Genomic DNA, 16,601 nt, shown 5'->3' on the forward strand with positions numbered 1-16,601 from the left:
TTAGGCCCAGATATGCTGTTCTGTCAACTGTCTAGGCCTTGCCTTGACAAAAGACTAAACATTTCTATTAGATTTGGGGCTATAAGTGATATAGGGAGGATAGAATGGGGTAAGAGGGTTAAGGAATGTATAAACAAGGGTGCTAGAGGGAAAAGGATAAGGGACAAGGGACAAAGAAGGGAGGGTTTCTGCTTTTAAAACCTACTTATAAAACTTACAAGTCCTACAAATATTAGAAAAATAAAACCATTAGGGGCTTAAGGCATCAGTCCCCCCTTAGAGAGTGGACAAAACCCAAAGGTCTTGTCCAATCTCTACTACCTACACCTACAACAACTATAACATCGGTGCATGCAGTGAGCTATTACACTAACACTAAGTATGTACAATACTAAAATAAACAGTTGTCTCATCCATGTCCAGTTCGGTAACCATGAAGTGAGTTTGTGGAGGACATCTCCTAAACCTAGGGAGACATCATCTAGAGATATTTGATGTAAGATTTTGGTTTGATTTCGAATTGCGGCCAAATCATTATTAATTCTACCAGTCTGATCTATGTAAGAACAGCAACTGGTATTGATGACTTTACACACGCCTCCCTGTGAGGCTAGCAAAAAATTGAGGGCCATTCTATTTTGTATTACTACACGAGACAAGCTTTGGAACTGTTCTTTTAGGGTTTCAATTGCATCCAGAGTGTGATCTTGAATGTTTTCCATAACAGCCGAAATATTTACAATTGCCTTTTCCAATTCACTCACTCCTAGAGATGGGACTAAAGCCCTGACTATGCTGTGGAAAATTGTAGGGCGCTCAATGAGGGGATTGCTAGTTCTTTTTGCTCTTTTTGGATAGGGTTTTTTCCATTCTTGTTCATCAATTGGATCGAGAATTGTTATATTTGGAATCACTGCCCCCAAAGCACAGGCCCGATCTTTATCAAGGGGCAAAACTTTCCAGGCTTCCTTTTCACAAATCCAGTACCATCCTGATCCCTGGGGAGGAATTAATCTCAAAGGGAACTGTGCCATCCCCGCAACAATTTCTGGGTTTATTTCTTCTTTTGAATTGTTTTTATCACAGTGGGGGGGGAGAATGATTTCTCCTGTAGCGTTTATAATCATGCAGGGAACAACATCCTGATTAGAAATTACATTACTTAGGGCCACTGGATAATAAGCCTCTGTAACTGGCTTCCAGGTCCCTGGGAAATTCATCATGGACTTACCGAAGTTTGTCTCATTTAGTAAAATGCCAATTAGGGGCCACTCACTATTCTCATCATCAATTGCTGGTACTTGAGTACAAATCCAGCATTCTGTTTTCCGGAGAATTTTAGATACGTTTTGGACTAGGGCCACATGCAATTTTTGGTCCCAAACTCGGTTCATAGTTACCGGTTGCACGAACAGAATACACAGAACAAGCAGTCTATTCCACATCATCATCATCGGTGTCCAGTTCTGGTTGGCTGGTTGTTCCAGGAGCTGATGCTCTCTTGACTCTGGAGTAGTGGAACCAGGGTTCTCTGCCAGCAACTTTGACGGCGGTGAGGGAAGTCAGCAGGACTTGGTATGGTCCTCTCCACTTGGCTCGTAAGGGGTCACTGTTCCACCACTTGACGTAGACCCAGTCTCCTGGCTGGAATGGGTGAGCAGGGGTGTCCAGTCCTATGGGTCTGGATAACTCGATGACCTTCTGCAGCTTCTGCAAAGTAGAGCCTAAAGCAATCAAATATTTTCGTAAATCGGTTCTCCCTCTTAAGTGTACATCCCCTGGTATGTGTGGTGCTTGATATGGTCTTCCATATAGTATTTCATATGGGCTTATGTTATCCCTCTGCCTCGGCTGGATACGAATCCTCAGCAAAGCTAGTGGCAAAGCTTGAACCCAGGACATAGATGTTTCCTGACAAATTTTGCTTATTTGCATTTTCAAAGTGCCATTCATTCGTTCAACTTTGCCACTAGCCTGAGGTCTATAGGGGGTATGTAGGTCCCAGACAATTCCTAGGATGCGGCATACTTCTTTTACTACTGTCGCAATGAAATGTGTTCCTCTATCTGATGCCATTCCTAGAGGAACCCCAAACCTTGGAATTATGTGGTTCAGTAAAGCTTTTACCACTTCCCTTGCTGTGTTAGTGCGACAGGGGTATGCTTCAGGCCGTCCACTGAAAGTGTCAACTAATACCAGGATGTATTTGTACCCCCCCCCCATGGTGGTAACTCAGCAAAATCTATTTGCCAGTAATCTCCGGGTTGGTCTCCAACTTTTGTTACCCCTAGTACCACTCTCTTTGATGTATCTGGGTTGTTTCGTTTGCAGATTTCACACTTACCTACTATGGACTGCACAGCTTCAGTCATATTTGTTCCTATTACTGTTTTCTTTAGATGTTTCAGGAGGTTTTCCGTTCCCCAATGGGTAGCCTCGTGTTCCTGTTGAGCTATTTCCCTAAGGAGCAGTGGTGGGACTACAACCTGTCCAGTAGGGGTAACAGCCCACCCCCCTTCTTTGATTTCAGCTTTCAGTGATCTAATTAGCTGATTATCTCTCTCATCATACTTAGGGGTGTATTTTGTCAAATCAACTTCCTTTTGTGGCACTATTGCCAAGATGCCTTTTTCTGCAGCCCCTTTTGCTGCTTGATCAGCAAACTGATTTCCCAACTCGGGAATTGTTTTCCCCTTTTGGTGGGCCCTGCAATGCATAATAGCTACCTCCTCTGGTTTCCAAATACTCTGCAGGAGTGCATGAATTTGGTCTGCATGCTTGACTCCACTGCCTTGGGCTGTCAGTAGTCCTCTTTCTTTCCAGATTGCTCCGTGGGCATGTACAACGCTAAATGCATATTTTGAGTCAGTCCAGATATTTACCTTCTTTCCTTCGCTCAGTTCTAAGGCTCTTGTCAATGCGATTAATTCTGCTTTTTGGGATGACACATCTGCTGGCAAGGCTTTTGCCTCGATCACTTCGTCTCTGGTCGTCACTGCATACCCTGTGAAGCGCTTACCATCTCGCATGAAGCTGCTTCCGTCTGTATACAGTTCCCAGTCTGCATTTTCCAGGGGCACATCTTTCAGGTCTGGTCTGCTGGAGTAAGTCTCCTCTATAGTCTGTAAACAGTCATGCTCAGGGACACTGTCAGTTAGTGTTGAAGACAGAAACATAGCTGGATTTACAATAGATGTTGTTTTCAAAGTAACATCGTCTTGTTCCAGCAACACAACCTGGTACTTAAGCATTCTGCTGGGGGACAGCCAGTGGCCTCCCTTTTGTTCAAGCACGGCTTGAACTGCATGGGGTACATACACGGTGATACGCTGCCCAAGGGTGAGCTTCCGGGCCTCTTCAATCAGGATAACAGTTGCTGCAACAGCTCGCAGGCACCCTGGCCACCCTTGGCTAACACTGTCCAGCTGTTTAGAAAAATAAGCCACAGCTCTTCGTTGGCTTCCCAGAGTTTGCGATAACACCCCCAGAGCAACATTCAACTGCTCATGTGTAAACAGTTCAAAAGGTTTAGTCAAATCTGGTAGTCCTAGTGCTGGAGCTGACATCAAGGACTGTTTCAGCTGTTGAAACACATCTCTGGTCTCATCTGTCCATGTTACAACTCCCTCTTTGGCCGTTTTCAGGGCTTCATACAGAGGTTTGACTAGCAACCCATAGTTAGCTATCCACAGCCAACACCATCCTACCATTCCCAGGAAAGCCTGCATCTCTCGTACAGTGTGGGGCTCTGGGAGACGGCAAATGGCTTCTTTTCGGTCTGTGCTGAGTCGCCGATGCCCACGATAGATTTCAAGTCCCAGGTAGATGACTATCTCCTTGGCTATCTGTGCCTTCTCTCTCGAGACCCGATACCCACTTAGCCCCAAAAAGTTCAAGAGACTTACAGTGAGCTCGATGCATTGGTCCCGGCTTTTGGCTGCGATTAAGATGTCGTCAACATACTGCAGGACAACTCCTTCTTGCTGCTGTCTTCTCCAGTCCTCCAGTTCTTTTGCCAACTGATTTCCGAAAAGTGTTGGACTGTTCTTAAAGCCTTGTGGAAGAACTCTCCAGGTTAGTTGCGTTTTTCTCCCTGTCTCAGGATTTTCCCACTCAAAGGCAAAAATCTCTTGGCTGTCTTTGTGTACAGGAATGCAGAAAAAGGCATCTTTAAGATCGAGTACAGTGAACCATCCTAAATCTTCTGTCAATGTGGTTAACAGTGTATAGGGGTTGGCTACCACTGGGTAGATGTCCTCAGTTATTTTATTGATGGCCCTAAGATCTTGGACTAGCCGATAGCTTTTGCCATCAGCCTTTTTCACTGGTAGGATGGGGGTATTAAATCTGGATTCACATTCTACTAGTAAACCAAATTTAAGGAACTTTTCAATTATAGGTGCTAGGCCTTTTCGGCTTTCTAATTTCAAAGGATATTGTTTTTGCCTTACCGGGACTGCTCCTGGCCTGAGTGCGATGCTTACTGGTTCAGCTTGCTTTGATTTCCCAGGGTACTTGCTGGCCCAGACTAAAGGTATGACAGCATTTTCAACTTCTGCAGGGATCTCTCCATGATTTTCCTGTATAAAGAAAGCAGCTGCCTCGACATATTTAGTATCTGGGATTATAACCTTTATGTCTCCCCCCTTGGTGAATTTAATTTCAGCTTCTAATTTTTCCAGTAAGTCTCTACCCAGTAAAGGTTTAGGAGAATTTGGCATGTAAAGAAATTGGTGAGTTACCCAGTGCTTACCCAATTTGAATTTTAAAGGTTTAAAAAATGGCCTTGTTTCACTTACCCCTGTAGCACCGACCACAGTTACAGTTTCATGGCTCAGTTTCCCTTCCAAAGTATTTAAAACAGAGTATGCCGCACCTGTGTCAACCAAAAATTCAACATTCTCCCTTCCCAGCTTAGCTGTAACCAGAGGCTCTGCTGGGGAAGAAGCCTCCGGTCCCCCTCATACACTCTGACTCACAGCCAGTTGGGGGGCTGGGGGTGGTGGTGGGGGAAGTGTGTTTTCAGTTCCCCTCAGCTCCGGGCAGTCTTTTCTCCAATGTCCCTTCTTCTTACAGTTAGAACATCTGTCATCTGCTATGTCCTGCCGACGGTTAGACCTCTGATACCTGGGGTTATGTTTATAAGGCTCTCTATAGCCACCTTCTTGTTCCATCACCCTTGTTTTCCTTTTATGCTCCCTATTTTGATATACCGTCCAGGCTATATCTAACAGCTCACTAATATCCTTTCTATCACCACCTGCTTTTTGCAGTTTTCTTCTTATATCATCTGAGGACTGTCCTATAAATAAATACACCAGATTTTTCTTTCCCATATCTGATTCAATGTCTATATTGGTATATTTCCTGATAACATCCTTTAATCTGTTTAGAAAATCTGTGGGTGACTCATTTATGTCTTGTCTAACCTCATACATTTTGGACCAGTTCACCGCCTTTGGAACTCCATGCCGAAATCCATAAATTACCCAGTCTTGATAACGTTTCAAAGCTTCTAAATTTGCTGACACATTAGGATCCCATCCGGGATCCGTGAGGGGGAAGATATCTTTGATATCTTCGCCTGGAAACTGCCCAGAGGTTTTTTGTATTTCTATTGCCTTCTGAGCAGCTCTTTTCACCATCTCTTTCTCCGTTTGGTCTAATAAGGTATCCATCATAACCTCTAGATCACACCAATCAGGATTCTGAGTTTTGATTGCTCTTTGGACATAATTTGTCATCTTTTCTGGATTATCTCTATATGCCCCCACACAATCTTTCCATTACTGTAACTCAACCAGTGAGAAAGGGACCTTTATTAATACCGTGCCTTGACTGGTCACGGCTTGTCTTAAGGGGGCTTCTAACGGTGGCTTATCTTTTGCCCTTGTTCTACTTGCAACCGGGTCGGGGACTGCTAACGCTTCGCGGGCCCTCTTTCCCTTTGGTCTTACTACAGGCGGGTCTGCTTCTCCTTCCCCCGGGCTATCACTTAATTCACCCTCTGCTTCCGTGTCCTTATCAAACGGTGGTAAACCTCGCTTCTCCCTTCTCTCAGCAGCTGAAACCGGCTTGCCCTGTCTATGCGTCTCTGTTCCCTCTTCATGAGGGGCAGAAATTGGAAACTCTCTCGGTTCCTCTTTTCTTCCCCCCCCCACAAGGATGGAATGTCCCCCCTCGGGAGGGGAAAGCGTGGGAAAGGGGGCGGCTCCAGCCCCACCTCCCAAGTCAGTCAGGACAGAGGCCCCGCCTGTTGGCACCGCCCCTGCCCCTCCTGGAATTCCAGGGGTTGTTCCTGCTACTGCTCCTGGGGCTCCTCCCCCCGCCGCCGCTGCGGCCGGGGCTGGCCCCAAGCCTATTACTCCCGCAGTGCCTGCTCCTGTACTCGTTGCCATGGCAGCAAGTCCCGTACTGACCATGCCCGGAGCGGCTCCCGCCACCCCCGAGCCTACTCCTCCGGAGATTCCAACTTGTCCAATTCCCCCCAGCGCAGCCATACCCGCACCAGGGAGTCCCCCCACGGCTCCCGCCTGCCCAGCCGGAACTGGTCCAGGAGCCGCCACCCCGGCAGCCCCAGCCCCCCCCGCTGCCGCTGCAGCGGGGAGTCCAATTTGTGGAGCTCCCAGGGTATTTTCCCTCATGTCAGGTGATATCAACATATCTAAATCATCTTCTCCGGTGTTCTTAAATAGGATTTGTGGGACAGGAGCAGCCTCAACTCGATCTTTCCTTTTCCCTCTTCTTAAAACCATCTCTGCTTTTTCCTTCGGTTTTGAACTTTCATTTTTCTTATCTTCTACACCTGATTCAGGGCGTGTTAACAGCCTCAAGAACAGCTCTGCATATCGAATTTCCTGCCACCTCTGTTCTACATGAAGAAGCGAGATCAATCGAAGCACTGTACCTAGTTCTAACGGACCAAATTCCGGCCACGCCACCCCTCTCACTTGTCCGAACAACGGCCAGGCATCAATACACAGCCTACGCAATTCTTCCTTCTTTAAAGTTGTTTCAACACCAGTTAAAGTTTTCCACTGCTTCAAAATCATTCCCAGGGAGGATTCCTTAGGGATCTCAACTTTTGAATCCACACAACCCATGTTTGCAAAACAAAAACAAACCACAGTCACACACTGGGTTTCAAACTTGCTACCTTTAGGTTACAAGACTGTTACGTAACCCCTCAGCTATTTACTGAGTCGCACCAACCCCAGAGCCCCACCGGCTCTCCCACAGCGTCAGAGCACCGGAGGGCGTCCCCTCCAAACCACACAGCCCTAGACTGAAACCCGCCCTGACCTGCGATGGTGAACCACCCGTTCACCTCCTGGAAAGCGACTTTCGCGACTGTCTGGGCCCAAGTCTTTAAGTTAACTTTCCAGTAACCCGTGTTCCCTATCTCGGAACACAAAACACAAAACTTTCCCGCAGCTGCTAACTAACCAAATAGGTACCGTTTCCTTATTCGCTCTTTTTTATCTCACCTCTATGCTCCGTGCTTGCTTCCGTGGGTTCTGTGGAGCTGGGCTTCTCAGACCGGGGCGGGAATTATCTCAGATAAAAACCGGCTTCCTGAGGAATATTCCTGCACGATGAAATTTTCCAGTCTGAAGAAGTCCCGGTCCAGGTCTCCCCAACGTACGGGCCACCAACTGTTGCCATGGGATTTAGGTGCTGAAAAAATCTCCCGGAGCAGTTAATTAGGGGTGAGATAAGAAAGGGTTTATTTGCCAAGGCAGAAGATGTTACAAGACGCGCGCGCCCGTGCCCGAGAGGTTACATTTTATAATACCATCCATCCAATCCCAGATGTGTCCACCCTGTGGCCTTTACTCTGGACCGCCCCGGGGTCCACCCCCTGAAATGGGTCTGGGGTGCATTTTGGGACCACCTACTTCATCACCTTCACCATCATCAGAGCACAAAGGGTACATAGTTACCTAATTTTTGACTTCATTCTGTGGTTTAGGCCCAGATATGCTGTTCTGTCAACTGTCTAGGCCTTGCCTTGACAAAAGACTAAACATTTCTATTAGATTTGGGGCTATAAGTGATATAGGGAGGATAGAATGGGGTAAGAGGGTTAAGGAATGTATAAACAAGGGTGCTAGAGGGAAAAGGATAAGGGACAAGGGACAAAGAAGGGAGGGTTTCTGCTTTTAAAACCTACTTATAAAACTTACAAGTCCTACAAATATTAGAAAAATAAAACCATTAGGGGCTTAAGGCATCAGTAACATGCGACTGGATGAGAGCCAATGCCCCCCTTTTTGTTCCAAAACTGTTATGACCATGTGGGGCACGTACACCACCATGTGTTTCCCCAGAGTCAATTTTCGTACTTCTTGAATTAGAATAACTGTCGCTGCCATGGCTCTGAGGCACCCTGGCCATCCCCCACTTACTGCGTCTAGCCGTTTGGAGAAATACCCAACCGGTCTCTTCCAGGATCCTAACCGCTGAGTGAGTACTCCTAAAACCATTCGTTGTCTCTCGCAGACATAAAGCTGGAATTCTTTGGTTAGGTCCGGTAGTCCCAGAGCAGGTGCCTCCTGGAGGGCTCTTTTCAGTTCCTGGAACGCTTTCTCCTGCTTCGTCCCCCAGGTCAGCTTGGGCTCTTTTACTGCTTCATATAATGGTCTGGCAGTTAGTCCAAAGTTGGGAATCCACAGCCTGCACCATCCGACCATTCCTAGAAAAGATCTTAATTCTTGATTATTTCGGGGCACTGGGATAGCACATATTGCTTGTATACAATTTGCGCCCAAACGCCGGACTCCTTGAGAAATTTCACATCCCAGATAAATAACTTTCTGTTTTACTAGTTGAGCCTTTTCTTTTGAGACTCGGTAGCCTGCTTGCCCCAGCATGTTTAACAGTTCAATGGTTAACTGACGACAGAGTCCCTGTTCTGTAGCCCCCAGGAAGATGTCATCAACATATTGAAGTATTATATATGAAAAAGGAGATTCTTTTACCTGAGTAGTCTTCCATTCTTCAAGTTCTTTTGCTAACTGATTACCGAATATCGTAGGTGAACATTTGAATCCTTGCGGTAATCGAGTCCAAGTAAGCTGTCGCTTTCGTCCAGTCTCTGGGTTTTTCCCATTCAAAGGCAAAAATCTTCCAACTTTCTGGTGCCAGTGGTATGCAGAAGAAGGCATCTTTTAGGTCAATCACTGTAAACCACTGAAATCTCTCAGAAACAGATGTTAACAAGGTGTAAGGGTTAGCTACAACCGGGTGGATGTCTTTTGTAATGAGGTTTACTGCTCTCAAGTCTTGTACTAACCTGTACTTACCATTAGGCTTTCTTACTGGAAAAATGGGAGTATTAAACTCTGACTCACATTCTTTTAATATCCCTAAAACTAAAAACTGTGAGATCATTGGGGCTATTCCTTTCCTGGCTTCTAAACTGATTGGGTATTGTCGCACTCTAACAGGTTGTGCTCCTTCTTTTAATTCTATTCTAACTGGAGTAGCAGCTTTGGATTTTCCAGGGACCCCTGTTTCCCATACCCAAGGCACTACAGCCTGTTCTATTTCCTGCGGTATCTCTTCCTTTTCTACCTCTTTCACAACGAAAATTTTTGCTAAGTTCTCTTCCGGAATTTCTATCTTGACCCTCCCTTTTTCAAATATAATTTTAGCTTGCAAGGTTGAGAGCAGATCTCTTCCTAGTAAACATTCAGGACTGTTGGGCATGTACAAAAATTGATGATCTAATTCTTTTCCTCTAAATTTGATATCTAGGGGTCGTAGAAACGTCTTTTCCTCTATTTGTCCTGAAACTCCTACCACCCATGCAGTTGAATCACTTAATGGCCCCATCAATTTATTCATTGCCGAAAAACTAGCTCCAGTATCTATTCTAAATTCTGTCGGCTCTCCCTCTACTTCTAAAACAACTGTTAAATCCCGATCTAGTCAGCTTTGATTCTGGTAATTCCCTAACATAAATGCTTGAGCGACACCTTGTGGCGTGCCCATATTAGCAGGGTTTTGCGAATTTGCAAAACTCTGAGGGTTCCACGGATTCATTCCATTTCCAGCATTTAGTGGCCATGGATTTATTCCATTTCCAGCATTCAGTGGGCATTCATTTTTCCAATGTCCTTGTCCTTTACAAAGAGCACATTGATTTGGTCCTATCTTACCACGTCCTCCCCCATATTGATTTCCGAATCCCGACTGTTTGTTAAATCCTCTACCTATTCCTCCCCTTCCTCTATTACCGCGACCCCGTCCTCTGTGACTACTGGCCCCATTATTCCCTCCTGGAGTTTGCAGGAGTGCCAATAAGCTTGCTTGCTGCCTCCTAGTAGCTTCCTTTTCTCTATTATTGTACACTTTCCAAGTTACTTCTAATAATTTTTCCAAATCTCTTGTCTCCCCACCTTCTAACTTCTGAAGTTTTTTCCTAATGTCTTCTTGTGATTGTCCCATAAAAATCAATGCTAATTGCAATTTTCCTGATTCGTCTTCAACATCTAAATTTGTATATTTCCGTGCTGTCTCTTTTAACCTCTCTAAGAAGGCTGAAGGAGATTCCCCCTTATCCTGTCTTACTGAGTATAACTTTGACCAGTTTAGTGTTTTTGGTATCCCACTTCGTACTCCCTCTACCAATAATTCCTGGTAAATTTTTAACTTTTTATAATCTCCAGACCTATTCGGATCCCACTCGGGATCTTCCCGCGGCACGAAATCATTTACTGTTCCCCGCGCTGCCCGGGGCAGAGTTCGAATTCTTTCTTTTGCTCTTTCCACCATCACCCTTAATACCATTTCTTTTTCTGTTGAATCCAGAATTGTATCTAGCAATACCTGTAAATCATTCCAGTCCGGATTTTGAGTTTTTATAACCATTTTTATAATACGAGCCACCCGCTCCGGATTTTCTCTATATGTCCCAGCTGACTGTTTCCAAATTAATAAATCACTAGGTGAAAAAGGAACTTTTACCATAACTTTTCCCCCCTCCGCTCCAACTGCTTCCCGCAAAGGGGCCATCAATCTAGGGGGTGAGGGCGAAACGTCTGTCTCCCTTCCCCCTCCCTGTCTCTTTTCTCTACTCCTCCGCCTTTCTTTTCGCCCCCTCCGAGTCCGTTCTGCTAGCGGAGTTCTATCAAAACCACATTCTCGCCCTCTCGTTTCTTCCTCATCCGAGGACGATTCTAGTGGGGGCATGGTGGGTGATCGTGCCCTCACACGTGAAAGGAGACTATCTCCCGGGGGCGCACTTGGAGTTATGCTGGGGGAGACTAACATCTTCCTCTGGTTCTGAAAACTGTATTTTCCGCTCTTGACGTCCTATGCATTTATCATCCAGTTCTTTTAAAATCAGCATACCACATTCTTTTTGCCATTCAGTCTTACGTTTCAAATAATAGAACAAATCTAGATACAGTATTTCATCCCACATCTCATTCTCTTGTAAATATTGCATCAAGGGGGTTATAATTTCCGGAGTTAAGGTACCATTCCTAGGCCACTGCATTCCTTCTGTCTCATATTGAGGCCATACATGATTACAATAATCAATCAATTGTTTTTTACTTAACTCTTGTCCGAAATTTCCTTCCTTCCAATGTTTTAACAAACAACCAAGTGGAGAATCACTAGGAACATCATTTTCTGCACAAGATAGTGCCCTAAAGGTTTTAAAAGGCATCATAGTCACACACACTGTACAATCACACAATAAACAGTACAATACAAACAATATAAACTAATTCCTTCCTTAACCAACTTCTCAAGTCTCACTACAAGTGACAAGTGCTGGTTCAGCGCGGCTTTCGCCCCGTCTTACGACCAGCGCCTAGGCTTCCCAATGAAATCTTTGCCCAACCCAGCGGGTAAACTCACAGTCCCGTCTTATAGGCAGGCTCCCAACCAACAAACCTAAAAGGATAAAGCACCTCCGGGCTTACCTGGATGGTTGTCCGGCGGGCGCGGGGTCGGGCACGGGTCGATGTCTCCCCAGAAATCACCTGGTTGCCGGCATGGAGTGGATCAGCTCGTGAACCGCCCCAGCTACCCCCGGAGTCCCATCTGGGTCGCCAGAAAACTGTTACCCGTAACAAAAACACAAACCAACAGAGTGCCGGTTTATGCGGTGCTTTATTCGGGACCCGGGAACCTGAGGACTAGCGTCCCAAGTCAGGATTCCAAAGACCCTCGTTTTTCATACAGTTTTTATACTCTCACACAAACATGTCTACGTACAATTTCTACTTGAAAGCAGTTACACTTAGTTACAAACACAAACTCATATTTCATACTGATAACAATTGGTAATCATCTACTCTAATCATAAATCTGCTTAAGTTGTCTTACCCCTAGAAACTGCTTAACAGACCCTTACCATATCTAAGGTAACAAATCGTTATATACATGCTTGGCTAAATCCTTTGATTATTGTTCCTACCTCTTCAGTACATTCCATTCTCACAAACAAGGTTGCTAACCTACTACTTTGGAGTGTTGCTCTCTAGGCCTACTCTCTTGCTAAGCCTTAGCCATTCTACCACTAAATTTGAATAATTCTGCAACAGTACCAGTATCCTGCGGGCAGGGATCTGACTCGCTAGAGGGCACCTCCCATCGACATTCACAAGAGGAAAACGGTGACTGACAGGATGAAGACGAATGTTAGAGGGACCCTGTCTCTAGCCAGGTAGAGGCACGGGACAACCGTGTCTATTGGACTGTGTGGATCAGATGGTCTGGCACGTCAGACCCACAGAAATATCAGGCTTTGGTTGATACTGGCACTCAGTGTACGTTAATGCCCTCAGGACATGTGGGACCAGAGACTATTTCCATTTCTGGGGTGACTGGAGGATCTCAAGAGTTGACCATGGTGGAAGCTGAGGTGAACTTGACAGGGAAAGACTGGCAGAAACACCCCATTGTGACTGGTCCAGATGCCCCATGTATCCTGGGCATTGACTATCTCAAGAACGGGTACTTCAAGGACCCCAAGGGACATAGATGGGCTTTTGGAATAGCTGCTGTGGAGACCGAGGCGGCTAAACAGTTGAACTCGTTACCTGGCCTCTCGGAGAGCCCTTCGGTCGTAGGGTTGCTGAAAGTCGAGGAACAGCAAGTGCCAATCGCCACTACAATAGTGCATCGCCGGCAGCACCGGACGAACTGAGATTCTGTGATCCCCATCCATAAGATGATCTGTGAGTTGGAGAGCCAAGGGGTGATCAACAAGACCCATTCACCCTTCAACAGTCCCATCTGGCCCGTGCGTAAGTCTAATGGAGAATGGAGACTGACTGTGGACTATCGTGGCCTGAATGAAGTCACCCCACCACTGAGCGCTGCTGTTCCAGACATGTTGGAGCTCCAGTATGAGCTGGAGTCCAAGACAGCGAAGTGGTATGCCACTATTGACATTGCAAACGCATTCTTCTCCATTCCCTTAGCAGCAGAGTGTAGACCACAGTTCGCTTTCACCTGGAGGGGCTTGCAGTACACTTGGAACCGACTGCCCCAGGGGTGGAAACACAGTCCCACCATCTGCCACGGACTGATCCAGGCCACATTAGAGAAGGGTGAGGCTCCAGAACACCTGCAATACATTGATGACATCATCATAAGGGGGGACACAGCAGAGGAGGTTTCCAAGAAAGGAAAGAAAATCATCCAGATCCTCCTGGGAACCGGTTTTACCATAAAGAAGAATAAGGTTAAGGGACCTGCCCAAGAAATCCAGTTCCTGGGGGTGAAATGGCAAGATGGGCGTCGTCAGATCCTGACAGAAGTCATCGATAAGATCACAACCATGACCCCACTGACCAGCAAGAAGGAAACGCAAGCTTTTTTGGGTGCCATAGGTTTCTGGAGGATGCACATCCCGGAGTACAGTCAAATTGTAAACCCTCTCTATCTGGTTACCTGCAAAAAGAATGATTTCCAGCGGGGTCCTGAGCAGCAACAGGCATTCGAACAGAATAAATGAGAGATTGCACACGCTGTAGCCCTTGGGCCAGGCAGGATGGGGACAGATGCGAAAAATGTACTCTATTCTGCAGCTGGGAATAAAGGTCTCTCCTGGAGCCTCTGGCAAAAGGTGCCTGGTGAGACTCCAGGCCGCCCACTTGGGTTCTGGAGCCAAAGCTACAGGGGGTCTGAAGCCAACTATACCCCAACAGAGAAGGAGATCCTAGTAGCTTATGAAGGAGTACAAGCTGCCTCCGAGGTGATTGGCACAGAAGAACAGCTGCTCTTGGCACCTCGACTACCAGTGTTGAACTGGATGTTTAAGGGAAAGGTGCCCACCACACATCATGCCACTGATGCTACATGGAGTAGGTGGATCACTCTGCTCACGCAGCGTGCCCGTATTGGAAATCTGAATCGCCCTGGGATCCTAGAAATCATCACAAACTGGCCGGAAGGTGAGAGTTTTGGTCTAGCAGATGAAGAAGAAGAAGAACAGGTGGTACGGGCTGAGGAAGTCCCAGAATTCGATAAACTACCGAAAGAAGAAACACACTACGCCCTCTTCACTGACGGTTCCTGTCGCCTTGTAGGAATGAAGCGCAAATGGAAAGTAGCTGTATGGAGCCCCGTCCGACAAGTTTTAGAAGCTACTGAAGGGGAAGGAGAATCAAACCAATTTGCAGAGCTCAAAGCTGTCCAGCTGGCATTGGACATTGCTGAACGGGAGAAGTGACCAAAGCTTTACATCTACACTGACTCGTGGATGGTAGTCAATGCTCTGTGGGGATGGTTGGACAGATGGAAGAAGACCAATTGGAAACGCGGGGAAAAACCCATCTGGGCCCCTGATGGGCTATCGCTACCCGGACAGAGAAGCTCACTGTGAGAGTCCGTCATGTAGACACCCATGTGCGCAAAGGCCGAGCCAATGAGGAGCATTGCAACAATGAACAGGCAGACCGAACTGCACGAGTCAAGGTGTCACAGGTGGACCTGGACTGGCAGCACAAAGGAGAGTTGTTCCTGGCACGGTGGGCCCATGATACCTCAAGCCATCAGGGCAGAGATGCCACCCATAGATGGGCACGAGACCGAGGGGTGGACTTAACCAAGGACATTATTTCCCAGATTATCCATGACTGTGAGACCTGCGCTGCCATTAAACAGGCTAAGAGACTGAAGCCCCTATGGTATGGTGGACGTTGGAGTAAGTATAGGTATGGGGAGGCCTGGCAAGTTGATTATGTCACACTGTCACGAACCCGCCAAGGTAAGTGCTATGTGCGTACCATGGTGGAAGCCACCACTGGATGGCTGGAGACGTATCCGGTGCCTCACACTACTGCCCGGAATACCATCCTGGACCTTGAAAAGCAAGTCCTGTGGTGACATGGCACCCCAGAGCGCATCGAATCAGATAACGGAACTCATTTCAAGAACAGCTTAGTTGCCACCTGGGCAGAGGAGCATGGTATCAAGTGGGTGTACCACATCCCATACCACGCAGCAGCCGCAGGGAAAGTTGAACGACATAATGGACTGTTGAAAACCACCCTGAAGGCGTTGGTGGAGGGACAGACAAGCACTGGGATCAGCATCTAGCAAAGGCTACATGGTTAGTTAACACCAGAGGTTCCATCAACCGAACCAGCCCTACCCAATCAGAGTCCCTCCACACCGTGGATTGAGATAAGGTCCCTGTGATTCACGCGAGGGGTGTGTTAGGGAAAAAGGTTTGGGTTAACCCTGCCCTGAGCAAGGACAAACCCATTCGTGGGATTGTTTTTACCCAAGGGCCTGGCTGCACCTGGTGGGTGATGCAGGAAGATGGAGAAACTCGGTGTATACCTCAGGGAAACCTTACTCTGGGGTGAACTGGCTGTAACTGTATACTTGTATCTGTATGTAACCCTGTACCTGTATCTGTATTTGTATCTACCTATTAGTGGATGTGTACATAGTTGGAATACTGCATGCACGTATGAGGATCAAAGATTTAATCTGATAAAGTGTGGTAGCGTGGGAAAGAAAAATTAGGGGTGGATAATGTTATAGATTAGAAAATCAGGGGAATTTTTCTTCCCCTGCCCCACTCCAAGGAAAAAAAATGGAGTGGGGGGGGGGGAAAGGGAGGTCATTAGCGTCACAAAGGATGTAGCCTACCTCGGTTAATGGGCCATTTGGAGAGAGGAGAGAGGGAGGTGGGGGCTGGTTCTGTTCGGAGGGGTGAGGGGTAGACTGCGTTGTTGGCTCCTGGGGTGCAGACAGGCATTTTGGGGAGGGGGACCGGAGGTCTGGTTTTTTTTGGCTGTTCATCCTGGTCAGCTCAACTTCTCATCCTGCTGGCTTCGACCTGCCTGACTGTCCCGCTCCCCGGATCTGCTGTGCCTCAATGGAGAGTTTGCTTGCCTGAGGGAGAGGAGGGGGAGTTTTTTTTTTTGAGACACCACCACCTGAGACTGCGGTGAGTCCCCGCCACTTGAGACAGCGGTAAGTTCCCGTGGGAGTGTACTGCCTGCCTTCCTTTTTGTCCCCACGGAGGGGAGGACCCCCCCCATCTCCTTCTCGGTCTGGGACCGCTCTCCCCAGCCCCCCCCTCTTCCCACGGCGTGACTACCGGAGCCCACAGCGCCCCC

General features: G+C 47.1%; 1 protein-coding gene across 3 annotated transcripts in view; it reads right to left on the reverse strand.

Moving 5' to 3' along the window:
• Positions 1 to 291: 291 nt before the first annotated feature.
• The window catches only part of LOC116780036 (syncytin-A-like), a 1,173,168-nt gene continuing 1,156,858 nt past the window's right edge, over positions 292 to 16,601 (reverse strand). Inside the window, exons 1-2 of one of the 3 annotated variants that reach the window (XM_032674543.1) lie at positions 7,488 to 7,560; positions 292 to 1,710 (exon numbers count right to left, since the gene is read on the reverse strand). In XM_032674543.1, coding sequence (XP_032530434.1) covers positions 318 to 1,454 — 1,137 coding nt within the window. In that variant the 5' untranslated portion in view covers positions 1,455 to 1,710; positions 7,488 to 7,560 and the 3' untranslated portion in view covers positions 292 to 317. Of the gene's footprint in view, positions 1,725 to 7,487; positions 7,561 to 16,601 lie in introns of those variants that run through there. The other 2 variants (XM_032674542.1, XM_032674545.1) reach the window with 2 other exon arrangements.

Source organism: Chiroxiphia lanceolata, chromosome W (assembly GCF_009829145.1).
Source record: "Chiroxiphia lanceolata isolate bChiLan1 chromosome W, bChiLan1.pri, whole genome shotgun sequence".
Classification (NCBI taxonomy): Eukaryota; Metazoa; Chordata; class Aves; order Passeriformes; family Pipridae; genus Chiroxiphia; species Chiroxiphia lanceolata.